The 27,282-nt window shown below is 41.7% G+C and overlaps 1 protein-coding gene across 1 annotated transcript; it reads left to right on the top strand.

The window, feature by feature from the left end:
• On the top strand, positions 1–25,900 carry LOC130275487 (complement factor H-related protein 2-like). The gene is made up of 5 exons (XM_056523532.1): positions 1–133; positions 7,626–7,808; positions 11,594–11,791; positions 17,819–18,016; positions 25,278–25,900. The coding sequence occupies exons 3-5, from the start codon at positions 11,620–11,622 to the stop codon at positions 25,280–25,282; spliced, it is 375 nt and encodes a 124-aa protein (XP_056379507.1). The 5' UTR covers positions 1–133; positions 7,626–7,808; positions 11,594–11,619; the 3' UTR covers positions 25,283–25,900.
• The last annotated feature ends 1,382 nt before the right edge of the window (positions 25,901–27,282 follow it).

Below are 27,282 nucleotides of genomic sequence, written 5' to 3'. Positions count from 1 at the left end.
GATTTCAAGAAAGAGCTTGAGATAATAAAAAGTCACATTCCAACTGGCAAGATAGTAAAGTATTCCTGTCACAAAGAATACACCGCTGATCAAAAACCACATGTGAAATGCAAATGGTGGTATGATTATCAAGGTAAGTGCAAAATTATTTATGTATAAAAACTTTTCAATTATTCTGTGTTTTATGGGTGAAATTAGATAATATATTTTATATGGATTGTAGTAAAGGTGATCTGCTGCAGAAGAGAGGAAAATACAACACAGCAACAAAATTCAACTACATAAGAACACACCTGTTATTTGTCTTTAACCCCTTAAGGCTAAGTTTCCACTTGTTTTTTTTCGGGCAGTTTTTGGATAGCTGCCACTGCAGTTTTTGAGCCAAAGCCAGGAATGTATTCAAAAGGAATAGGACATATAAAGGAAAAACTTATACTTCTCCTCCCTTATGGATCCACTTCTGACTTTGGCTCAAAAACTGCAGTGGCAGGGGTAATAGGAGAAAATGCCCCCCAAAATTTGTAACCCCATTTTTTCTGAGTATGGACATACCCCATGTGTGGATGTTAAGTGCACTGCGGGTGCACTACAATGCTCAGAAAAGAAGGAGTCACATTTGGCTTTTGGAGACAGAATTTGTTTGGAAAGGAAGTCAGGTGCCATGAGCATTTACAAAGCCCCCCGTGGTGCCAGAACAGTGGATCCCCCACATGTGACCCCATTTTAGAAACTATACCCCTCACAGAATTTAATAAGGGGTGCAGTGAGCATTTACATGCCACTGGCGTTTGACAGATCTTTGGAACATTGGGCTGTGCAAATGAAAAATTAAATTTTCTTTTTCTCGGACCACAGTTCTTAAAATCTGTCAGACACCTGTGAGGCGTAAATCCTCACTGCACGCCTTATTACATTACGTGAGGGGTCACATGGGGGGGGTCCATAATTCTGGCACTATGGGGCTTTGTAAACACACATGGCCTTCAATTCCGGAAAATTTTCTCTTCAAAAGCCCAATGGCGCTCCCTCTCTTCTGAGCATTGTATTTCGCCCACAGAGCACTTTACATCCACATATGGGGTATGTTCTTACACTGAAGAAATGGGCTTACAGATTTAAGGGGCTTTTTTTCCTATTTTCCCTTGTGAAAATGAACCATTTTGGGTAACACCACCATTTTAGTTAAAAAAAAGTTTTTTTCATTCTCCCATCCAACTCTAATGAAAATTTGTCAAACACCTGTGGGGTGTTAAGGCACACTATACCCCTTGTTATGTTCCATGAGGGGTGTAGTTTCAAAAATGGGGTCACACATGGGTATTTTTTTTGTGTGTTTCTGTCAGAACCACTGTAAAATAAGCCACCCCTGTGCAAATCAACAATTTAGTCCTCAAATATACATGACACTCTCGAGCCTGAGCCTTGTTGCGCCTCCGCAGAGCATTTTATGCCCACATATTGGGTATTTCTGTACTCAGAAATTGCATTATAAATTTTGGGGGTCTTTTTTTCCTTTTACCTCTTGTGAAAATAAAAGTATGGGGCAACACCACCTTGTTAGTGTAAAATTTTGTTAGCGTAAATTTTTTTTTACACTAACAGGCTGGTGTAGACCCCAACTTTTCCTTTTCATAAGGGGTAAAAGGAGAAAAAGCCCCCCAAAATTTGTAACGCAATTTATCCAGAGTTTGGAAATACCCCATATGTGGCCCTAAACTGTTTCCTTGAAATATAACAGGGCTTCAAAGTGAGAGAGCACCATGCACATTTGAGGACTAAATTAAGGCTTGCATAGGGGTGGACAAAGGGGAGTTCTATGCCAGTGATTCCCAAACAGGGTGCCTCCAGTTAAACTCCCAGCATGCCGGGACAGTCAGTGGCTGTCCGGAAATGCTGGGAGTTGTTGTTTTTGCAACAGCTGGAGGCTCCATTTTGGAAACACCGCCGTACGATTCGTTTTTCATTTTTATTGGGGGGGACAGTGTAAGGGGGTGTATATGTAGTGTTTTAACCTTTATTTTGTGTAAGTGTAGTGGAGTGAAGTGTTTTAAGGATACATTCACACAGGCAGGGGGTTTAGGGTGAGTTTCCCGCTAGGAACTTGAAGCAGGAAACTCTCTGTAAACTCAACCGTGTGAATGTACCCTGTACAAACCTCCAGCTGTTGCAAAACTACAACTCCCAGCATGAACTGACAGATCATGCATGCTGGGAGTTGTACTTTTGCAACAGCTGGAAGCACACTGGTAGGAAAACCTTTAGTTAGGTTCTGTTACCTAACTCGGTATTTTCCAACCAGTGTTCCTCCAGCTGTTGAAAAACTACAACTCCCAGCATGTACTAATTGCCGAAGGGCATGCTGGGAGATGTAGTTATACAACAGCTGGAGGTACGCAACTACAATTCCCAGTATGGCGAAACAGCCGTTTGCTGTTTGTGCATGCTGGGAGTTGTAGTTTGGTAAGATTTAGAGGGCCACGGTTTAGAAACCACCGCACAGTGTTCTCCAAATTGTGGCCCTCCAGATGTTGCAAAATTACAAATCCCAGCATGCCCAGACAGCAAACTGCTGTGTGGGCATGCTGGGAGTTGTAGTTTTGAAAGATCTAGAGGGCTAGATGACCGACCATTAGCAGGGACAGGAGGGGTGGCACCCCTGTTACCTCACTCCTATCCCTTCAAGGGGATCGTGTGTGTCTTGGACAGCCCCGATCCCCCTTATTTTCCAGGTCAACAGGTCACCGGAGACCCATATGACCCAGAATCACTGCAGATCGCCGGTCTAAATTGACTGACGATTTGCGGTGATCACCGACATGGGAGCGTCTCAGGACCCCTCCTCGGCGATGTGCCGGGATGCCTCCTGAATGATTTCAGCAGGCATCTTGGTCCGGTCCCCAACCGGCTAGCGGCGGGGACCGGAATTGCCATGGTCGTACCCATATGTCCTCAGTCCTTAACCCACTCCTAGACATCTTATCCCCTATCCAAGGATAGGGGATAAGATGTCTGATCGCAGGGGTCCCACTGCTGGGGACATCCGCGATCTCTCCTGCAGTACCCCAAGACATCAGCTCTCCGGAGCTAAGTTTGCTCTGTGGCTGATGACAGGGGTTGGCAGTTCGTGATGTCATGACTCCACAACTCAGGAAGTCATGCAACATGGTAACAGTCACGCCCCCTCCCATAGACTTGCATTAAGGGGGCGGGGCATGAGGGGGCGGAGGCATGACGTCACGAACCTCTGGTCCCTGTATCGTGAGTCATCAGCCACAGAGCAAACGTAGCTCTGGAGAGCTGATGACTCAGGGGGGCTGCAGGGGAGATCGCGGGGGTCCCCATAGGGGGACCCCTGCGATCAGACATCTTATCCCCTATCCTTGGATAGGGGATAAGATGTCTAGGGGCGGAGTACCCCTTTAAGGACCAGGGTTTTTTCCATTTTTGCACATTCATTTTTTCCTCCTTACGTTTAAAAAATCATAACTCTTTAAATTTTGCACCTAAAAATTCATATGATGGCTTAATTTTTGCACCACCAATTCTGCTGTGCAGTTATATCAGTCATTTTACTCAAAAATCTAAGACGAAATGGAAAAAGAATCATGGTGCTACAAAATTGAAGAAAAAACACAATTTTGTAACTTTTGGGGGCTTCCGTTTCTACACAGTACATTGTAAAATGACACATTCTCTTTATTCTGTAGGTCCATATGGTTAAAATGATACCCTACTTATATAGGTTTGATTTTGTCTTACTTCTGTAAAAAATCATAACTACATGCAAGAAAAGTTATACGTTTAAAATTGTCATCTTCTGACCCCTATTAATTTTTTATTTTTCCGTGTATGGGGCGGTATGAGGGCTCATTTTTTGTGCCGTAATCTGAAGTTTTTAGTGGTACCATTTTTGTATTGATCTGATTTGTGATTGCTTTTTATTCATTTTTTCATGAAATAAAAAGTGACCAAAAATACGCTATTTTGGACTTTGGAATTTATTTGTGCGTACGCCATTGACCGTGAGGTTTAATTAGTGATACATTTTTATAATTTGGACATATCCGCATGGAGCGATACCACATATGTTTGTTTTTATTTTTACTATTATTTTTACTTTTATTAGGGAAAGGGTTAAATGATCTTTTTTGACTTTTTTTCCAACTTTTTTTTGCAATGTTATAGCTCTTATAGTGGGCTATAACACTGCACACACTGATCTTTCACATTGATCAATGGTTAATCATAGGAAACCATTGATCGATGATTCTGCGGCTTGACTGCTCATGCCTGGATCTCAGACACAGAGCAGTCATTTGGCGATCAGACACCAGGAGGCAGGTCAGGGGACCCTCCTTGAGTCCTACAGCTGTTCGGGACGTGATTTCACCACGGCGGTCCTGAACAGCCCCCTGAGCTAACCGCTAGAGCTAGCCGTGTCTAAAGGGTTAATAGTGCGGCACCGCCATCAGTGCCGAGCGTTTTTAGCCACGGGTCCGAGCTGTTGTTAGAGGCCGGGCCCGACCCGCTATAACACGGGGCCACGCTGTACAGGTACGCCCTTGGTCCTTAACAGGTTAAGGACTCAAAAATGGGGGTGTATGGGTATGCCCTCAGTCCTTAAAGGGTTAAATGGGCACTCTCATTAAAAAAATGTTTGCTGTTTTTTATGGTAAATAAAAAATATTTCTAATGTCTTCAAAGACAGTAGAAATTAAAAGAATCACATTCACCACAGCAACAACCCCAAAACATAGCCTCTTTATTCCAAGAAGCAAGTGGAGCAGCATACATAGAAACAAGCAATTCCTTGGAGCGGGGAGTGAGAGCAGCCGCTCTCGAGACGCAGGGGCACACACTCCTCCTGTGTGCCCCTGTATCTCGAGAGCGGCTGATCTCAGTCCCCGCTCCAAGGAATTGCTTGTTCCTATATATGTTGCTCCACTTGCTTCTTGGAATAAAGAGCCTATGTTTCGAGGGCGTTGCTGTGGTGAATGTGATTCTTTTCATTTCTACTGTCTTTGAAGCATTTTACTCTACGTACAAGCACTACTGTGCCGAAGCCGCACCGCCCATCACCCCTCTCAGAGCAGCAGGTGTTATACTGACAGACTATCCATCTAAACGGCACCGGCTATTTTTTATGCTCAGCAGCACTTTCCTCTTTATGAATCTTTCTAATGTACTTTGTTTTAAAATAAAATGAAGTTTTCTATGTTTTATTTGTGTTTAAAAATGCTGCCCCTAGGTGTCTCCATACTTGTCCATGTCCAGAGCACATTTCGCCTCATCTCTTGCAAATACTTTGGACTCCTGCTGGCCTGGCAGAAGTCCAAAATCAGGAAATGCAGTCTGGAGTGCTGAGAAGTTGTGTACAGCTTTAGCCAATCATAGCTCATCTCACACTGAACTTCTCTGGGCTGTGTGTAGCAGGATGAGGGAGGAAGATTTACCCTGTATGGCTTCAGATGATGTCACCTACTGGGTAATGCCCCTTCCCAGTCTGTGAATCAGACTAAGAAGAAAATACAGAGCAATATCACAGGAGAAAACTAAAAATTAATAAAAATAAAGGCAGGGGGTGGTTTATCATAATAGGGGCAGTGAACTTTGAGTATTATAACGTTTAACAAGATCATGAGAGGAACTCTTTAATGGTTGCACATGAAACTAGCTGAAAGTACAGGATACACCTTTAAAATTGCAGATTTTTGTCATTATATAATTTAATTAATTTAAAATTTTCATGTCCTCATGGACAATGGGGGAGGGGGACTAAAATTTGTGTGGGGGACACAAAGAGATTTGTCAAGTTCCCCAGCTCACCATGCAGGGAGCATGTGCTGCTCTAAATGTCGATGGTGGCATGTACCTTGTACAACTTGTTCTCCACTGTGGGAGAGTGCAAGGTATGGACAACATTTAAAAGAAATAATGGTGATAATGGAGGTGTCTTCTACTAAGGTTAAACACATACCATCAGTTGGCTAAGAGCTGTCAAATTCAGTGATGCAGCAGTAACTGCACCACCACAACCTGGTACAACTGCCAGGTCCCACATGATCTCCTGTACAGAGCCATGGCTCTTCCTGGGAGCGGCATGTTAGGATCCCCGCCCGAAGTGTGGTCCGCCAAGCCCCTCCTGATATCTCTATGTGAGAACCGAAGATTGGCAAACAGCTCCCCCATAGAGATATATAGAGGGGGCATGGCGGCCCCTGCTTTAGGCGGTCGTGGCACGCCGCTCCCGAGGAGAGCCAGGGCTCCATAGAGGAGATTGCGGGGGACCCAGCAGTTGGATCCCGCCCCCTAACCCTGGCAATCTAAAATGTGTCTCAAATATGGAACGGACACGCTTTTAAGTAGGAGATTGCTTCTTTAAGATAAATTGGCGTAAACTGATGCATAATACCAAATTCAACCTATTACAAGCATATTTGAAAACTGGGCCAGCAAAATTATAGCCGCAAAAGCCAAACTTAAAAATTTAGATTATGATAATTCGGTCCCTGACAAAGTCTGGGGTTGGGGTCTTGACTACTCCAGAGGTGCCACTGACAGCTGCCTCATGGATTCAGGGCAGAACTTTTTGTGAGGGGGACGACCTCTATACATATAGGGGGAGATTTATCAAAACCTGTGTAGAGGTAGAGTGGTGCAGTTGCCTATAGCAACCAATCAGGTCTCTGAAACATGAAAGAAGCAGTCTGATTGGTTGCTCTGGGCAACTACACCACTCTCTGGCACAGGTTTTGATAGATCGCCCCCATAGTGTATTATTTTTTTTTAAACTGAGCATCGCCGCCAGCTCTGCATTATCGAATCAGAAGAGCTCCGTTTCGCACGGTGATCGTGCTTCCTCCGGCCATCGCCGGAGGAAGCACGATCACCGTGCGAAACGGAGCTTGGTCGCCATCCTGTGTCCCCCCACTACCCTCTTCCCATGTAACCTATTTGTGAGTATGAAATAAAACAAGATTTATTCAGCTGGTTGCGGTGAGTTGCCCATTATTTTCCTGCTTCTTTGAAACGTCTTCATGCACTATTGCCAATCAGAGCACCACCTCCAGCATTCCTAGTCCAAGTCTGCCATTTCATCATTGTTCTACACTCAAATAGGGAAGTAGTGCCGTGCTGGCTATCTACGAACTGTGCCTCATTAGATAATGCTGAGCTGGCAGTGATGTTCAGGTTGTTATAAGTGGTGTGAGGTGAGGCAGCTCTAATGTTTGGGCCACCCCCCTTCTGGAGAAGTACTGTCCTAAGATCCCTTTCCCCAGCCGCCCCCTCATATAGTGTCACCCTAGGCCTGGGTCTTGTTGGACCTGTTAAATATACAAGGCTGAGTAAGCCTCTTAGTAATTGGGATTGTGGGAAAGCATGTGCACAGCCACATGGCCAAACTTCAGAGAGGAAACGAGGAAGAGTCTTTGTATTATGCCAACGATTTTTGAAATAAGATGATAAGTGATAGCAGTAGAAAACCACAGACATTGACGAAATACAGACAAGTCTTTCAGTCACATTAGGTAACACTAAAGAAAAAACACACATATAAAACAATTTATTTAGCAATTATTATATCCAAATATACATGTACATTTACTCAATTATCTTTTTTTCAGAAACTGCTAAAGTTTGTGGTCACCCACCGGCAATCCTATTCGGAGAGACTGTGGGGGAGCTGAAAAATACCTATCAGCCTGGTGAAACTATAGAATATAAATGCCCGAATGACTGTGTTCTTAAAGGAAACAAGGTTATTAAGTGTGTGGAAAATGTTTAGGAAGAAGCACCCAGTTGTCTAGGTATGTCCATTATACTTCATCACAGTGTGCACACAAATGACATACAAAAACTGAAATAACTATCAGGCTAAGTCTCCACTTGGTTTTTTTTCTGGCAGTTTTTGGATATCTGCCACTGCCACTTCTGACTTTGGCTCAAAAACTGCAGTAGCAGCTTTCCAAAAACTGCCAGAGAAAAAACCAAGTGGAAACTTTGCCTCAGGCTAAGTTTCTGAAAAATGCCAGCTCTGCCGCATGGCGTTTTTTCGGCCAAAAAACGCTGCGGCCATATGTTAGCTGTAAATCAAAGAGAAATCGCAAAATTCTTATTCCACTTGGCGCTTTTCACTTTGGCGTTTTTTAAATTCTTTTGCCGTTTTTTCACTCTTTTTGGGCATTTTTCAGATACTTGGTAATAGCAGCATGTTGAGCCACTGGCGATATTTTAGTCAAAATTGTGGCGTTTTTCTACCATAGAAGTGTATGGGAGTGAAAAAACTCCAAGAAAAACGATATGTGAGTTTTAACTTTGGCATTTTTGCAGGCGGATTTTATTCTTTTTTGGACTTTTTAAATAAAATTTCGTAGGGTACCATTAAAAAAAATAAGAAAAAAAGATTCAGTAGTGAAGGAAAAAATTGTATCTTACGAAATGTATGTTTTTTATAACAAAATGTTTATTACTTTTTAAACAGGGATCAATTTATGTGGGCGGGCGGGGACCTAAAAATGTAGTCGACAATAATAAAAATGTAGTGTGTGTGTGTGCTTTTCACTTTTTTTTCTTTATTTTTTAATTTTTTTTAGGTAGTACTACTACTCCCAGCATGGAACACACTGTTCCATTATGGGAGTAGTAGTACCTGTACTAATTGACAGATCGCCCATTGTGATACTTCTGTATAATGTATAGATGCAGCAAGCCGCTCTTCTATGGTCTCCTGCACTGACGTATATATACACCTATTCATATTTCCCGCAGAGCTGTGATTGGCCAGATGGTTCCAGCCAATCACAACTCTCTGTGTGAAATAGGAATATGTGTATATATACGTCAGTGCAGGGGACCATAGAAGAGCGGGCGGCCGCATCTATACATTATACAGGAGGATCACAGCGGGTGTCAGTAGTGATATCCGCTGTTATCTTTCCTTAACTGCAGGTACCACTGCTCCCAACATGGAGCACACTCTGCTCCATGCTGGGATCTGTAGTACCTGAATTAATAGACAGATCGCAGTGGGTGTCAGAAGTTACACTCACTGCGATCTGTCTATTAATGCAGATACTTCAACTCCCATCATGGAGCAAAGTGTACTCCATGTTGGGAGTAGTAGTACCTGCAGTTAAAGAAAGATCATAGCGGGTGTCACTACTGACACCCACTTTGATCGTCCTGTCTATAGCAGAGATGCAAAGCGGCTGTATACGTTGCTCGCATCTCTGCCTGCCACTCACTCATTCATATTTCCCTCAGAGCGGTGATTGGCTGCAACTATCCGGCCAATCACAGTTCTGGGCGGAAAATATGAATGAGTAATGTTCTATTCACATCACTGGCCGGAGTACAAGACTGACACCCAGGGCGATATGTCTATAGTACAGGTACTACTACTTCCATGCAGGGAGTAGTAGTACTACCTAAAAAAAATGAAAAAATAGAGGGAAAAAAGTAAAACACACAGACTTTATTAAAAAATAGTAAAAATTTTGTTAAAAAATATATACATTTCGTTAAATAACATTTTTTTTGCGCGTACACCATTGACCGTGTGGTTTAATTAACAATATATTTTTATAATTCGGACATTTCCACACGCGGCAATACCATATATGTTTATTTTTATTTTTATTTACACTGTGGTTTTTTTATATGGGAAAAGGGGGGTGATTCAAACTTTTAATAGGGGAGGGGTTAAATGATCTTTATTCACTTTTCTTTTTCACTTTTTTTTTTGCATAGGGACCTATAACACTGCACACACTGATCTTTTACATTGATTACTTTTTTCTCATAGGAAACCAATGATCGATCATTCTGCCGCTAGACTGCTCATGCCTGGATCTCAGGCACTGAGCAGTCATTCGGTGATCGGACAGCGAGGAGGCAGGTAGGGATCCTCCGGCTGTCTTGTAAGCGGTTCGGGATGCCGCGATTTCGCCGCGGCTATACCGAACAGCTCCCTGAGCTAACCGGCATGCTTTCACTTTCACTTTAGACGCGGCGTTCAAAGTTGTTAGTAAAGGGTTAATAGCACGCGGCACCGCGATCAATGCTGCGCGCTATTAGCCACAGGTCCCGGGCCGACCCGCTATGACGACCCGCGTTATAGATCGGGAGCGGACTCATGACGTACGCGTACGTCATGGGTCCTTAACAGGTTAAATAGAAGTAATTTACAAATAGGCTTAACTTTCTGGCACCAGTTGATAGGAAAACATTTGTTTCCCACTTGTTTTGCAACAGAGTTCCCCTTTAATATTTTTAAGAAATGCAAAGGCTGCAGGTTCACTTGGGGGGGGGGGGGGAATTTCTAATTAGCACAAACTTTTTCACATTCAAATTTTTTAATTTGAAGAATAATACAATAAATAAGGTACAAAAATTTCAAAAAAAGGGGGGAAGAAAGGGAAAACAAAAGCATAAAGATATGTCTCCATAGGAGTATATCAATTGTCATACAGGCCAAAACAGTAAGGTAAAGTGGAGGAGTCGTGACATCACAGACTTCCATTCCGGTGGTCGAGACCCAGACCCTCCAGCGCTTCCGGAAAAGAAACAGGTGGGTGCCGCATGCTATATTGTGGGGGTCCCCAGTGGCGGGACCCCCGCGATCAGACATCTTATCCCCTATCCATTGGATAGGGGATAAGATGTCTAGGGGTGGAGTACCCCTTTAAACTACCAATTTTGCTAAAGTGGGTATGGTGATGTAAATTTCATGTTTTACATGATATTTTCAAAGCACTGAGAGTCCATTTTATGTCAACAATTTCAAACCAGCTCTTGTAGTGTAGAAATGACAGAAATGGTTATAAATTATTGCTAAATAGATTATTATTATTATTATTATTATTATTATTGGAAAATGTTAATTAAAAATGAAAAAAAAATATATTTTTCTTATCTTTTTAATGGTCACGGCACCTGCACTTATTGCTCTTATGGGCTCTGGTAATCATGGAATATTACGTGAGATGATTACTTCAGAATTTTCTGTGACTTACAATTTAGCGCAAAAATTTTGGTGCAAAAAAAACAAAAGTTGCACAAAAATGAACTCTAACAAATGTTCATGTTTTCAAAGCAGCCCAAGAGACTTTTCAAAATAAGAAGAGAAAAAAAAGTGTGATTGATATCGGTATAACAGACATTAGAGAAGTTTTTGAATATCTCTCCCAAAAGGCACAATGCGCAGAATAAAGACACACTGTGCCAGTCATTTTGCAGGTGCATGCCAATTGATAAATAACTTTCTTGGTGTTAGGTGCCCAGGAAATTGGCATTATTCAAGTATAACTTTTTGTGCTCCTGGAGTCTTATATACTGGTATTGTCTAATAGTATAAAGAGAATATTTTATGTTCAATGTAATTTTTCATTATAATTTATTTCTAGATTTAGTTTGAATATTTTTGTCTTTTCATTCTTATTTGTGTATTTTCTGCATTGATATATTTGTGGCTCTAAAATGAACCAACAGTTTTCATAGTGGAATTGAATATTTATATAATTGCATATGTTTTTGGCTTTAAATTTATGACAGGAAATGAAAATAAATGATTAATGATTATTTCATGTTTCAGGACCGTGTACTACAGATGAAAAGGATATGGACGAAAATAATGTAGAGCTAAAGTGGAAGAAGGATAAAGAAATTAAGAGTGCATTTGGTGAAACCGTAGAATTTTCTTGTAAAATTGGATACGCCGTTCCTCCTGGCACCCAGATGAGAGTTGTTTGTGACAATAACAAGCTGAACATTCCTAAATGCCTCGAAGCAAGTAAGTGCCAACATTTTTAATTTTTTTAATTAAAAATTTTGCTAAAAGATATTCCCACAATGCACTTTAGGCCTATTATCAACATATGATTTTACTCTCCTCAGTAGCAGCTGCTTGGCACTTGTTACCAAGCTAATTTTGCCATTCTCTAATGTCCAAACTGCTATCTACTTTATACTATCTACTACTAACTACCGTATTTTTCGACCTATAGGACGCACTGGCGTATAAGACGCACCCAATTTTTAGGTGCAAAATCTTAAAAAATAAAGATTTTGAACTCAATAGTGGTCTTCAACTTGTGGACCTCCAGATGTTGCAAAACTACAACTCCCAGCATGCCGGGAGTTGTAGTTTTGCAACATCTGGAGGTCCGCAGATTGAAGACCACTGCATAGGAGGTAATACTCATGTGTCCCCGCCGCTCCGGACCCGTCACCGCTGCCCTGGATGTCGCTCCATCGCTGTCTCCGTGTACCCGTTGCTCCGGAACGTCTCTTCTGCCGGCCGGGTATCCTCGCTCTCCGTCGCCGTCATCACGTCGTTACACACGCCGACGCATGTACGCGACGACGTGATGACGAGGAAGGAGAGCGCCGGCCATACAGGGGATCCCTGAATGGAGAAGACACCGAGGAGGCAGGTAAGGTCCCTCCCGATGTCCTGTAAGCACTGACCCGGCTATTCAGTCGGGCTGTTCGGGACCGCCGCGATTTCACCGCGGCGGTCCCGAACAGCCCGACTGAACAGCCGGGTTAGTGTCACTTTCCCTTCAGACGTGGCGGTCAGCTTTGATCGCCACGTCTGAAGGGTTAATACAGGGCATCACTGCGATCAGTGATGTCCTGTATTAGCCGCGGGTCCCGGCCGTTGATGGCCGCAGGGACCGCTGCGATAGGGGTGTATTCGCCGTATAAGACGCACCGACTTTTCCCCCCCATTTTTGGGGAAGAAAAAGCGCGTCTTATATGGCGAAAAATACGGTACTTTTCTATGTCCACTTTGCTCAGTGTTACCAATTAATGTTCAACTGTCAAACTTATTCCCTTGTGTATCACCATTTCCATTGGTTACTTTTCTGTTACCTCCAGCTTCTCTCCCAAGTCAAGTCAACAGTCCCCACGCCCCAGACAGCTAAAATGTGGGTCATCTAACTGTTAAAATATATTAATCAATAGAAACCTTAGCATATAAAGGGCCCTTAACACTTATACCCAGCATAGTGTATAATCGCGGGGGGTTGTTGAATTACAGAAGATACCTGAAGATTGTTTCCTAAAGCCACAATTATCTACATCCTTAATTTCTTCACGCTTAAGGAAGTACATTTATGTTCTGGCAGCATGAAGGAGGCATGATCCAGGTATTCTGCTTTCAGCAGCCACTGAGAACTCCAGTCCCGACCTTCCGAGACAAACTGATGAGTGAGGGCCCGCTCTACCAATCACCAGCCGCAATGATGTCCCACTGTGATTGGTGGAGCGGACCCTCACTCCAAAGACCAGTTGGTCTTGAAAGGTGGGGCAGGAACGCTAAGAGATAAGAGACAGATCCCATTCTAGATATCACAGGGGGACTACAATTGGTCCAGCAAATAATGAGCGCTTATATGGCTCTGTAGATGGAAAAAGTTAATTTCTGACATCAATGAATGAGATACGTTTCTTTACACCTATGTATTGGACTGCACATATCCAATAATGGTATTTTCATATATTGCATGCTACTGCTGGTTATGTATGATATGAATATGAAAGTAAAATACATTCAAACCTACCTGGGTCCCTCAGGGCTCCCCCTGCAACAGCTGGCTCAATCAGTGATTGGCCTAGGGGGCCCTTAATGCCAAGACTAGTCGGTCTGAGAAGTAGGAAGAGGAGTGTAAACAGGGAGTTTAGCAATGAGATTAGAAAAACTTGGTGCTACCCGAGACCCCATACAAGCACCGCTACCAGAAGCACTGGTGAGACCTTTCTAATTTATATCCTCCTCAACTGCTCCACGCAATATGTAGTTTATCTTCTGGATTGTGCCTGTGGCACCCAATATGTGGGCAGAATGGTCAGGTGCCTGCGTGAAAGGATCACGAAGCACAGAAACCACACAGAAAATGGTTTTACACTACACAGTGTATCCAGAAACCTGACCCAACACCACAAGCAGGATTTTAACTGCATTACTGTGACCCCAATTGAAAGTATACCTAAGGATAACCCTTCGCAGACGCGAGAACTACTGGATCTATAAACTACAGACCTTGGTCCCGTCTGGTTTGAATGAACTTATTGAGTGCTCCCTGTGATCCACTAATCATCCCCACCCCTTTCTTTCTTTTATACGCATAATCCACTATTTTTATCCTAATTTTATACGTATTTATTGTTGTACTCCCATCATGTCCGTACTCACAGTCATTTATCCCTACCATCTTTTATGAGTACTGTATTTTATCTTATCAGAATATTCTATTTTAACTACCTTTTATGTGTTTTTATGTGCATTTATTCCCCATTACCTTTATGTGCTTTTATGTGCATTTATTCCCATTTTAGGTGCATTTATTATATTATATTTTATTGTATATTTATTTGTTTAGCTATATGAGCGCACTTGTACATTTATGTACACACTAGATCACACAGTTAACTACCTGTTCTCCCTGCCCCTATGTCCATATAGTGGACACTTCACACAGGGGTTTCTTTTCTCTGCTAACCTATTATATTCACTAGTTATCATTTCCCCCACGAGTGCCCGAATATCTATACAGGCTCCTATACTTCCCTATAATTATCTAAAGATGTGCACACACCTGTATATCTGTTTTTTTTCCCTACCGAGGGGCTACAGCAGTATACAACACGTCACAGCGGCTGTCAGCTCTGCTATGATATGCCAGCACGGATCGCAATGTTCACATCTTGCGAACTGTGCTGGCTGCTATTGGCTATGCGCGGTCACGTGACCGCCGCGCATGGCAACGCGTCCATGTCATTTTTTCAGCATGTCAGATTTTTTGACACAGACTGAAAATCGTGGCAGACCACGATTTTCAGTCTGTGTCAAAAATCTAACATGCTGAGAAAATGACCAGATCGTAGTCACTAGCAGACTACGATCGGGTCTGCAGCCCCATAATAGTTAATGGCTCCGTATCTGTCAGTACAAAAAAAAAATCGCAAACTTTTTAACCAAATTAGTGAGTTTAAAATCCCCCTATTTTGAAGACCTATAACTTTTTCATTTTCCCATATAAGCAGCGGTATTATGGCTCATTTTTTGCGTCGTGATCTGTACTTTTTATTGATACCTTATTTGCTTATATAAAACTTTTCATACATTTTTTATAAATTTTTGGGGGAATAAAATGTTATAAAAAAAAAAGCAGCTATTTTGGACTTTTTTTTTTTACGTTCACACCGTTTACCGTACGGTATCACTAACGTTTTATTTTAATAGTTCAAATATTTACCCACACGGCAATACCAAATATGTATATCAAATATTATTTTTACACTTTTTGGGGGTGAAATAGGGAAAATATGAAACCAAAAGAAAACCCCTGAAGGTTCCAGGGCAATAAATCATAAACAACCTTTAAGGGGTAAAACCCCTTGCGGGGACAACCCTTACTAGAAACCCCCCGTAAAATTGAATACTTTATTAGAAACCAATACTAAATTTAAATACATATATACCCTAATGACATACACTTAAAATTATCAGCGGTATCAATAGGTCAAGGAGGAAGAGAGAGGGTAGCCTCTCCTATATTCTCTATTATAGCTGACACTTATTTGTAAGTACTATGTGTACTGAATCTGTACACTTGTGTGTCAGACTTAGTATGAATTATTAGTAAAATCATTATCTTACCACAAACCCTCCCCCCCCCCCTCCCCCCTGCGATCGAGCAGACCAGAGCAGAAGACCCGTGGAAGGCAGCGAAGGCAGGTGAGGGGACCTCCATCTGCCATTCTGGATGATCGGATCACTGCCGCAGTGCTGCGGGCAATCCGATCATCCATTTTAGTGACCGCAATGCTGCAGATGCCGTGATCTGTATTAACCCCTTAAGGACCAAGGGCGTACAGGTACGCCCTTGGTCCTGCTCTCCTGATATAACGCGGGGTTACACAGTAACCCCGCGTCATATCGCGCGGGCCCGGCGTCATAGTGAAGCCGGGACCCGCCTCTAATAGCGCGCAGTGCCGATCGCGGCACCGCGCGCTATTAACCCTTTAGCCGCGCGCTCAAAGCTGAGCCGCGCGGCTAAAAGTGAAACCGAAAGTGGCCGGCTAGCTCAGTCGGGCTGTTCGGGATAGCCGCGGCTAATCGCGGCATCCCGAACAGCTGACAGGACAGCGGGAGGGCCCCTACCTGCCTCCTCGCTGTCCGATCGCCGAATGACTGCTCAGTGCCTGAGATCCAGGCATGAGCAGTCATGCGGCAGAATCGTTGATCACTGGTTTCTTATGAGAAACCAGTGATCAGCATAGAAGATCAGTGTGTGCAGCGTTATAGGTCCCTATGGGACCTATAACACTGCAAAAAAAAAGTGAAAAAAAAAAGTGAATAAATATCATTTAACTCCTCCCCTATTAAAAGTTTGAATCACCCCCCTTTTCCAATAAAAAAAAAAACACAGTGTAAATAAAAAGAAAAATGAACATATATGGTATCACCGCGTGCGGAAATGTCCGAATTATAAAAATATATCATTAATTAAACCGCTCGGTCAATGGCGTGCGCGCAAAAAAATTCCAAAGTCCAAAATAGTGCTTTTTTGGTCACTTTTTATATCATTTAAAAATGAATAAAAAGCGATCAATAAGTCCTATCAATGCAAAAATTGTACCGTTAAAAACTTCAGATCACGGCGCAAAAAATGAGCCCTCATACCGCCCCATACACGGAAAAATAAAAAAGTTATAGGGGTCAGAAGATGACAATTTTAAACGTATTAATTTTCCTGCATGTAGTTATGATTTTTTCCAGAAGTCTTAAAAAATCAAATCTATATAAGTAGGGTATCATTTTAATCGTATGGACCTACAGAATAAAGATAAGGTGTCATTTTTACCGAAAAATGTACTACGTAGAAACGGAAGCCCCCAAAAGTTACAAAACTGCGTTTTTTTTTCAATTTTGTCGCACAATTTTTGGGCAAAATGACTGACGTCATTACAAATTAGAATTGGTGGCGCAAAAAATAAGCCATCATATGGATTTTTAGGTGCAAAATTGAAAGAGTTATGATTTTTTAAAGGCAAGGAGCAAAAAACGAAAATGCAAAAACGGAAAAAACCCCGGTCCTTAAGGGGTTAATCACGGCATCTGAGGATGTCTGCCTTTACGGCGGGTCCCTGGCTGCCATCAGCAGCCTAGACCTGCTGCACATGACCCAAGCATCGCTCCGATCCTCGTGGTTATGTATAGGACGTAAATGTACGTCCTTGTGCCTTAAGTACCAGCTCACCGGGACGTACATTTACGTCCGGCGTTGTGAAGGGGTTAAAAAAATGCTCCAGACTTACTCTTTACCTGGTGCTAATCCTGTCAATGTGCTTAAATCCTGTGTTTCATTATTTTATGGCTCCTAATTATCTTGTTTTTGTTACTCACATTGCATGCAGTTCACTGAGGAGGAGGGTGTTCCCTTGCCCTTCTCATATGGGAACTTCCTCCCCTCTATTTCTCAAAGCTGATAAGTGGCTGCTCTGTGTATTGAGGTTCTGTGACATGCCCCAGGCTTACACAGTAGGCGGATTGACATGCCAGGAGCAAGCACAGAGCCCTGCTTGTCCTGTCTACACTTTTTTCTGTCTTCTTGATAAGGAAGGGATCCCTAGTGGTAAGAGCATAGAGCATTTTGTCACCCAAAAATATACACATTTTGTAACCAATGTGTATTCAAAATATACATAGAATGTTATTATCTACATTATATAAAAAGTTTGGCAAATGATTTTGGCCATTTAAATATATGAAAAGAAATTTGGGTAAAATATTTATTTTGTGTTTCAGAGCCATGTTCTACAAGTGAACAAGACATGAAGGAAAATAATATAAAGTTAAGGTGGAAAAACGATAAAACGATTAACAGTGAACATGGCCAAACCACAGAATTTATGTGTCAAACTGGATATAAAGCTCCTCCTAACACTAACATGAGAATTGTTTGTAATCAAGGAAACATGGATTACCCAAAATGTGTCAAAGGAAGTAAGTGTCAAAATCTTATATTTTACTGAAAAATCGTGTCCCCCATCAAGTGCATTTAGTGCACTGGTTACCATGCCATCCCATATTATACTAAATACTTTTTTACATCCACAATACCATTTTATGTGCTAAACTGAAATGTATTCATTTATACCAAGTGTATCACCTTATACCTCAGGTATTGCTGCTTCGGTCTCTGGTGCTCTCCTCTTACTGCTTCTGGGGGTCGATGTGCCAATCTCCGGCCATTGTGATGTTCCATTGCAGCTAGCGATTGGTTGAGCAGCAATGTAATGTATTAGGCCCAACACAAGGAAGAAGACTTCTGGGGTAATAGTGCTGGGGCCAAATATGTCACATTGCCGCTCAACCAATCACTGGATGAGGTGGGACATCACTGGAAGCAGAAAGTGGGGAGCATCAGGGACCCAAGCAGTGATATGGGAGGCAGCAGGGGAGCATGGGAGGTATGGAATTTTTTTGTTTGTTTGTTTTTAAAGAAAGCAGCCTATGCATATTTGTAAAAAAAAACACCTTTTTGCCTGGCAACCTCTTTAAAGGGGTTATAGCTTGCTCCCATACTCTAAATCCCACATCCATACTTCATTAAAGACAACCAGTAAGATATTACCTGTGGGACTGAGCTGTATAGGCATTAATCTACAAAAGACTGGACACTTGGCTCCTATTACTGATCATTTTCAACATAATGCATAGTGCCCAATTTCTATTGGTTTCTCATCTTAAAGCGTAGACGTCAGATCCAACAAAAAATTTTTTTTTTATATAATATCACTCAGTACCTAATCCTGACCATGTATATCTAATTTTTATGTCTAGCACCTTTACTTATTTTTTATTACACTTTTAATTTAGCTCACTAGTCTGAATTCCTCTCAAAGGGAGGGGGCGTGGCCTCACTGTGCAGGTCTCCGCCCCCTCCCTCAGTATGCTGTCTGCTCACATCTCCTCTAGCTTTAACAAAACTACAACTCCCAGCTTGTCCTCACTGACAGTAGTAAAAGGACCTGAAGAAGAAGGAAAACCTTTGAAACGCGTTGTCCTGTTCACACTGCATGTTTTATGGACTAATAAAGCCTGCTTCTTTGCACTATACTAGGGTGTGCGCCTCTTAGCCAAAATCAGATTTTTCTGACGGAGTTCTGCGGGAACCTTGCTAGGGGCTCACAGAACCAGCTGTTTTCTCACTGACAGTAGTGGGACACAAGCTGACAGTGGGAGGATTTTTCCTCCAGCTGTGATCCCTGCGCTCACAGCTGTCAATCAAGGAAGTGTGTCCATGATGTAGGTGATGATGCAGGACTGGTATGTGTCCAAGCAGGCGGGGGGGGCAGTTGTTTGACTGGCAGAACTCACTTCAAGATACAATAAGTTAGGAGAATTGGGTATATTTATTTGTACAACACGTTTTGGACATTAGGACAGCTATACTTCATGAACAATGCAACATTTATCAAACATTAGACATTAAATACATAATACAGACTCCAGGCAATAAACAGTGACTAAGAGTGGAGTGTAGTTTTTAATTCCCTACAAACATTTTTCCACAGTATTTACTAATGTTTTCCCTACATTTTAGTTTTTTTACAACCTTTTCGGGTTTCTGAGTCAAATGGAGAGTTGGTCTGTTTTTCAAATTTTTCGGCACAAATTCTGGCCCAGACACTATTTGTGGTGCAATGCACCAATCGTAAATCTGGCCAAGTGTTGTGCATCTAGATTCAAAAGTATTTGACTTAGTACCACAGAAAAGGTTGTTATGCAAACAATGCCTCTCAGTAAGCACCCCCCCCCCCCCCCCCGACTGTGAAAGTGTGAGTGTCTCATGTTTCATTTAATCAGTCATGGTTCATTGTTATTTCTCCAACCTGTTTGATTGAATTCTTGTGGTAATTCTACAGGTAATATGTGACGTCGACGACCAGAGGGCCAAAGTCTTGAAAAGATTACATAGATTTTTTAAAATTTTAATTTAAGATTTTGATTAGATTCACAAGTTTAATGTCCCAGGTGCTCGAAGCGTTTACTTTGAACTAATACTGTATGACCACAAAACCCAATATAACAAGGAGTCAAATGGCGGCACAATGACAGAGCCTTGAGTTGGCAGCAGCCTGAAGAGACCATAGGGCCTCACAATAGAAAAGATTAAAGATATTTTTGAAAATGTAAATTGAAGATTTTAGATAGATTACAATTTTAAAAGGTTAATTTAAGGTGCCAATAGCATAAAGAGAACATATGGGGGCACAATGACATAGCCTGGGGGTGGCAGCAGCATGAGGAGACCATAATCTGGCAGAATGACACAACCTGAAATTGACAGCAGCAAGAGGAGACCACATAGTGGCAAAACGCCCAGCCTGGAGGTGGCAGCAGCCTGACGAAGATTAAAGATATTTTGGAAAATTTTACTTGAAGATTTAAAATAGATTAAGATTAAGTTTAATTTGCCAACAGCATGAGGGGACCACATGGCGGCGCAATGGCACAGCCGGAAGGTGGCAGGAGCATAAGGAGACTATATAGTGGCAGAATGGCCAAGCCACATCGCAGAGTAGCTGATTTTTCCCCCCAACAGTCCACACTGACTGCTACTGCCGCTGACTCCAGGGACCCCTGTTCCACTACCTCCCGAGCAGGTAGGCTGCAGCGAAGCAGGTAGTCTACCCCTGGCACTTTTAGCTCCAGACTTCCCACTGATGCCACCATGCTGACTCCCAACCATGCTACCGCCTTGCTGGCTCAACTGCTGCCTCAGGGGCAACCTGCCACCCTCTTTTCCTGATGATGATGAAACCCTTTCTGCACCCGGCTCCTAAGTGCAATCGGCTTCATCATTATCGAGTTGTGTCTGCACGCCACTCAAGGTTCCTAAACAGTATGTGCTTCAGGAGCCACTACTTGCCAGCCTAGCAAAGGAAACGAGGGATGTCTTGTCTTGCAGTAGCTGCTGACTGTCCTCTAGTAGATTGTCCCACCGACTGTTGATTGGGGGAGTCAGATGTCACTTGTGATGAAGTGGATGACCAAGTTAACCAGTCAAAGACAGCAGATGGGTTGCTGGTGGGGACAAGAGCACTGGCTGATACGAGGAGCTCAGGCCTCTTGCTGCAACTTCTGCTGCCACTCGCCCCTAGTCTGCTGTGACCTCTGCCTGCACCTGATGAATTTAGGCATCTGCCCCTCCTCTGTGCATGTCCTGGCACTTCTCTGCCTGACATACTTAGTGCGTATATGAGGGGAGTACAATACGCTCCACTACGCTTAAAACAGTATTTATATAGAACAGCAGCAGGTGTGTACTTTGGCTGGCCTTTCACAGTAACTAGGCCCTTAAAACTTTAACAGGAGCAACATGGTACATCACGTAGATGTAGGTATGTGGTATGCACTCATGAGGGGAGTACAATGAGCTCCAGTATGCTTAAAACAGTATTTGTCTAGAACAGCAGCGGGTGTGTACTTTGGCCTGGCCTTTCACAGTAACTAGACCCTTAAGACTTTTACAGGAAAAAAATTGTACACCAATTAAATGTACGCACAGGTTACACTTAATAGAGCACTATATGCTTTTAGTGCTCTGCGCACCCTAACTGGCTGGCTATTAGCTTTTCAGTTGTTGTACATACCAGTGCTGCAGCACACAGTCGCTGTGTACTACACCGAAAATTGCCCCCTCTCTCTCTCTCTCTCTCTCTCTCTCTCAATATCACTCCCTTCCCTATCAGTGCTTCTAGGTTTGATTTGGGCTTGAGGTGAATCGCTGCTGTAAAAAAGCTTTTCTGGGCAACACACTGCTCTCTGTCCCTTTCTCTCTGCAATAGAACACTGATGTGAGTGTCCGCAAGACGATTATATAGGGCTGCCGATTATATAGGGCTGTGACATCACAGGGGTGACTGGCTGCTGATAGATTGCATGCTGCATGTGATTCAGGGTCATCCCCAACGACCCTTGTTCCAGCCTTCCTTGCCCCATGTCCTCAGATCTGGATTGGCCTTTTTAGATGTCCTAGAGCCTGGACCGCACTAAATGGAGTTTAATGAAGCGATTTGCACAATTGAATCACGGCGATATTGGCATTCATTGTAAATTTTTCCTGAAATTCGTAACGAATTTGGATTCGTCAGATTCGATTCGCTTATCCCTACCAGGAGTCATTACAGGGTCTGACTGTAACAAACAGCTTTACCAGGCTCCAAAATGGCTGAAAATGTGTCATTACTAAGCAGGGAAAGCTATGTGTGACAGTCAGACCCTGGAATGCCTCATGGCCCTGATCATTCCTATAAATACCTGTGGCCATAGCATCAACTCCTTCAGACCACACAGCCTATACCCCCACTATATTAATCGACTGTGATAGGAGGGAATACCTATGTATGTAGCATTATTAAAGGGGTACTCCCCTGGAAAACATTTTTTTTTTTAAATCAACTGGTGCCAGAAAGTTAAACAGATTTGTAAATTACTTCTATTTAAAAATCTTAATCCTTCCAGTATTTTTTGGGGCTATATACTACAGAGGAAATGCTTATCTTTTTAGATTTATCTGATGTCATGACCACAGTGCCCTCTGCTGACCTCTGCTGTCCATTTTAGGAACTGTCCAGAGCAGCATATGTTTGCTATGAGGATTTTCTCCTGCTCTGGACAGTTTTTAAAATGGACAGCAGAGGTCAGCAGAGAGCACTGTGGTCATGACATCAGAGAAATCTAAAAAGATAAGCATTTCCTTTGTAGTATACAGCCCCTAAAAAGTATTGGAAGGATTAAGATTTTTTTCCATGGGAGTACCCCTTTAAATCTATCCATTAGTGTACACCTGTATGCTGGCACTGATCACTCACCTCCTACCCTGCTACCGGGAGCAGCTTCCTAATTATCAGGCAAACCTTCCTGCACACTATATACCTGGGCAGCTTCTAAACTATTGGGCATCTACTGATCACACTAACAACCAACAGATGGACCCACAGTGTTAACCAACCAGTCTGACATTAGGTCACTCCCAAGGGCATGGTCTAAGTACGGAAACAAAACTGACCTGACATCCTTGGCTGCACCGGGAATGAGACTGAAATCCATACGTACTGTTCACCAGTAATAAATCTCTCACAACGCCCTGAAATAGAAAATATCATGGGTCAGATCAGATACATTAGTGCAGGGTCTAAAATAAGACCAAAAATAAGAGTGGGAGTAAAATCAAGACTAAGGGAAGCAATTATTTGTGAAAACAAAATTCTTTTTTTCAAGGTTATGCCATAACTGGTAAGTAGGTGGAACTTAGAAAATGGTGTGGCTTATTTGAAAGGGGGCATGGCCTCCAGAAACTACCATATTTACTAAACCTTATTCCTGAAACAGGCCCAAGTACTAGCTGAAATCCAATGAAAAGATGTGCCAGATTGAAAGCATACCTGCCAGATACCACAAAAAAAAAAAAAAAAAACTGTTATATGTTACTCGGTACCTGTAATTTTAATGTCTTTATCACTGATATCAGAGCTGCTCAATGTCTTTTCCATCTTGTCAAAGGGAGGGGGCGTGTCCTTATCTTGCTGTGATGACTCCTCCCCCTCCGTCAATCTGCTGACTCACTGCTCTGTGGAGTGAACCTGGCAGCCCTGCTCTGTAACCCTTTCCTTTCTGGATTCATGCTGTACACACACACACAAAAAAAAACACACTGATCATTGGGGATTGTCTGTACTCTACCAAAGACAATAAGGTGTGAATATAACTTACATCTTCATATGTCATTCTTGTGTGTCATCCTTAGTGTGCAGTCCTGTAATGCTGGGACTTGTAGTTTTGGAATAATTGGAGGTACAGTGTTTGGATAACTCTTTTTACAGCAGTGTTGCCTTCAGCTGTGTGTCTACAGCTTTTCCAAAACTACAACTCCCAGCATACCCAAACATCCTTTGACTGTCTAGGCATGCTTGGTGTTGTAGTTTTGCAATAGCTGAAGGCATATGTTTGGTAAAGCTCTGTGTGTTACAGCAGCGTTGCTGCAGACTGTGTTCCTCCTGCAGCCTTGTCAATCAGCCATCTCGTATGGGGACCCCTAGTGGTGGTATTCTTAAAGTCAGTTTTCTTTAATAAAATGTGAATTTTTTTAAAATAAGTATACTAGAAAAACTAATCTTTTGCCAATATATGTTTTTATATCTGACAGTGCCCATTTAAAAATGAGGCAAGTCTAAAGCTAGCAGGATTTTACATGTGAAATTTTGGTGTGTGAAGTGTCGATCTAAGTAAATTTCCCCCATTGGACTATAGCAACACAGAACATTTTTCATTTAGTAATGGATATTACTAGATATGGATATATCACAATATAATTACTGATTTATCAAACTGGGTGAGAGGAAAAACTGGACAGATTTCGCCCACAGTGACCAATCACAGCTCAGCTTTCATTTCTTAAAGGGGTATTCCAGGATTTTTTTATTTTTATTGGGCTGTAAAGTTAGTGTAGTTCATAATATAGTGTCTGTACCTGCGTGGGATGGTTTTCTCACAATTCTTCTGTTATTTTCACCCCAATATTTATTTTTAACAGCATACAAAATGACTGTTGTCTCAGATTTTTCCCAGGTTGCAATGCGGCCGAGACCTGACTCACTAGTCAGCTGATGACAGGGAGCCTGTCTGCTTCAATGGGTGGAGCGATCGCTTGGTGGGAGAGAGATCAATCTGCAACTAATGCAACAGCTGTAGGTACCCTGATTGAAAACCACAGGTCTTTTGAATGGATGCAGCTCAATTTTGTTTCAATGGCTGATGTGTGGGAGGGAGGAAGATAGAATTGAGGGATTTGTAGTCAAAAGAAGAAAAGTCAAACAGGAAATATCAGTTCACAAAAAGCTAGCCACAGTGTTATGGTAATCTCACAACATAGCCAGTTATCCCCAAGACAAGTGCAGATCCTTCCTAAACATATCCATTACTGTCTGCCATGTACATACTTAAATCACCTTATGTGGAAAACCCCTTTAATGAGTTCTGGTAAACTGAAAGCTAAGCTGTGATTGGTTGGTGTGGGATAATCTCTCCAGGAATCATTATATTTAATTTATTAATTGACAAAGTCAGATCGTCTCCATATTTATGTATATATATATATATATATATATATATATATATATATATATATATATAAGACTAGATACACTGCTATTAATCTTTTATATTATTTTCTTGTTTTTTCTTTTTCTCTTTATAGAGTAAACCTCAATGAGAGCTTTGTGGCCCCTGTGAGACATCGAAAGACATGGAAAAGATGATGATTACAAACAAATGTTATTCACATATCATTCAAAATAGATTCTGTAATGATAGGAAAAAATCAATTTTGCTTTTGCCAATCATAGATTGCAAATGTATTATATTCTCTGGTATATTGATTATATAGAATTTAGAACATAAACCTTACTAGATGTTTTTAGTGAATTTAGTTGTTTTGTCTTAGGCTAAGTTTCCATTTGGTTTTTTCTCTGGCAGTTTTTGGATATCTGTCACTGCAGTTTTTGAGCCAAAGCCAGAAGTGTATTCAAAAGAAATAGGACATATAAAGGAAGGACTTGCACTTCTCCTCCCTTATGGATCCACTTCTGACTTTGGCTCAAAAACTGCCAGAAAAAATAACAAGTGGAAACTTAGCCTTATGCTGTAAAAGGGAACTGGTGAATGTTTAGGTTGGTTCCATGATGATGTTTTAGAGATAGATTTATGGGTTCAGATAATTGTTGCAAAACTGATTATTTATGCAAATTTGTGAATGTGTTAAATAAATTATAAGTAAACTTCAAAATGCAGACAGACCAAAATTGGACTCAAAGTGGTACTCCAGAGGAAAACTATTTTTTTTTTTAAATCAACCGGTGCCAGAAAGTTAAGCAGATTAGTAAATTACTTCTATTTGAAAATCTTAATTTTTCCAGTACTTATCAGCTGCTGTATACTCCAGAGGAAGTTCTTTTCTTTTTGAATTTCTTTTCTGTCTGACCACAGTGCTCTCTGCTGACACCTTGCTCCATGTTTGGAACTGTCCAGAGCAGGAGAGGTTTGTTATGGGGATTTGCTCCTACTCTGAACAGTTCTGGCCATAAACAGAGGTGTCAGCAGAGAACAAACAGAAAATAATTATACAGTATACAGCAGCTGATAAGTACTGGAAGGATTAAGATTTTTTAATATAAGTCATTTACAAATCTGTTTAACTTTCTGGCACCAGTGTTTAAAAAAAAAAAAAAAAAATTCCATGGGAGTACCCCTTTAACCCCTTAAGGACTCAGGGTTTTTCCGTTTTTGCACTTTCGTTTTTTCCTCCTTACCTTTTAAAAATCATAACCCTTTCAATTTTCCACCTAAAAATCCATATTATGGCTTATTTTTTGCGTCGCCAATTCTACTTTGCAGTGACATTAGTCATTTTACCCAAAAATGCACAGCGAAACGGAAAAAAAAATCATTGTGCGACAAAATCGAAAAAAAAACGCCATTTTGTAACTTTTGGGGGCTTTCGTTTCTACGCAGTGCATATTTCGGTAAAAATTACACCTTATCATTATTCTGTAGGTCCATACGGTTAAAATGATACCCTACTTATATAGGTTTGATTTTGTCGCACTTCTGGAAAAAATCATAACTACATGCAGGAAAATTTATACGTTTAAAAATGTCATCTTCTGACCCCTATAACTTTTTTATTTTTCCATGTATGGGGTGGTATGAGGACTAATTTTTTGCGCCGTGATCTGAAGTTTTTATCGGTATGATTTTTGTTTTGATCGGACTTTTTGATCACTTTTTATTCATTTTTTAATGATATAAAAAGTGACCAAAATACGCTTTTTTGGACTTTGGAATTTTTTTGCGCGTACGCCATTGACCGTACAGCTTAATTAATGATATATTTTTATAGTTCGGACATTTACGCACGCGGCGATACCACATATGTTTATTTTTTATTTTTTTTACACTGTTTTATTTTTTTTATGGGAAAAGGGGGGTGATTCAAACTTTTATTAGGGAAGGGGTTAAATGACCTTTATTAACACTTTTTTTTTACATTTTTTTTGCAGTGTTATAGGTCCCATAGGGACCTATAACACTGCACACACTGATCTCTCATCCTGATCACTGGCGTGTATTAACACGCCTGTGATCAGCATTATCGGCGCTTGACTGCTCCTGCCTGGATCTCAGGCACGGAGCAGTCATTCGTC

This window comes from Hyla sarda, chromosome 6 (genome assembly GCF_029499605.1).
Source record: "Hyla sarda isolate aHylSar1 chromosome 6, aHylSar1.hap1, whole genome shotgun sequence".
Lineage (NCBI taxonomy): Eukaryota > Metazoa > Chordata > Amphibia > Anura > Hylidae > Hyla > Hyla sarda.
The sequence above is the reverse complement of the archived record's forward strand: the minus strand, read 5'-3'. Positions and strand labels throughout refer to the sequence as shown.

Coding starts and splice junctions, on each gene's coding strand:
- LOC130275487 (XM_056523532.1), top strand. CDS start 11,620: ATGGACGAAAATAATGTAGAGCTAAAGTGGAAGAAGGATAAAGAAATT. Junction 11,792..17,818: donor TCCTAAATGCCTCGAAGCAA/GTAAGTGCCAAC, acceptor TTTGTGTTTCAG/AGCCATGTTCTACAAGTGAA.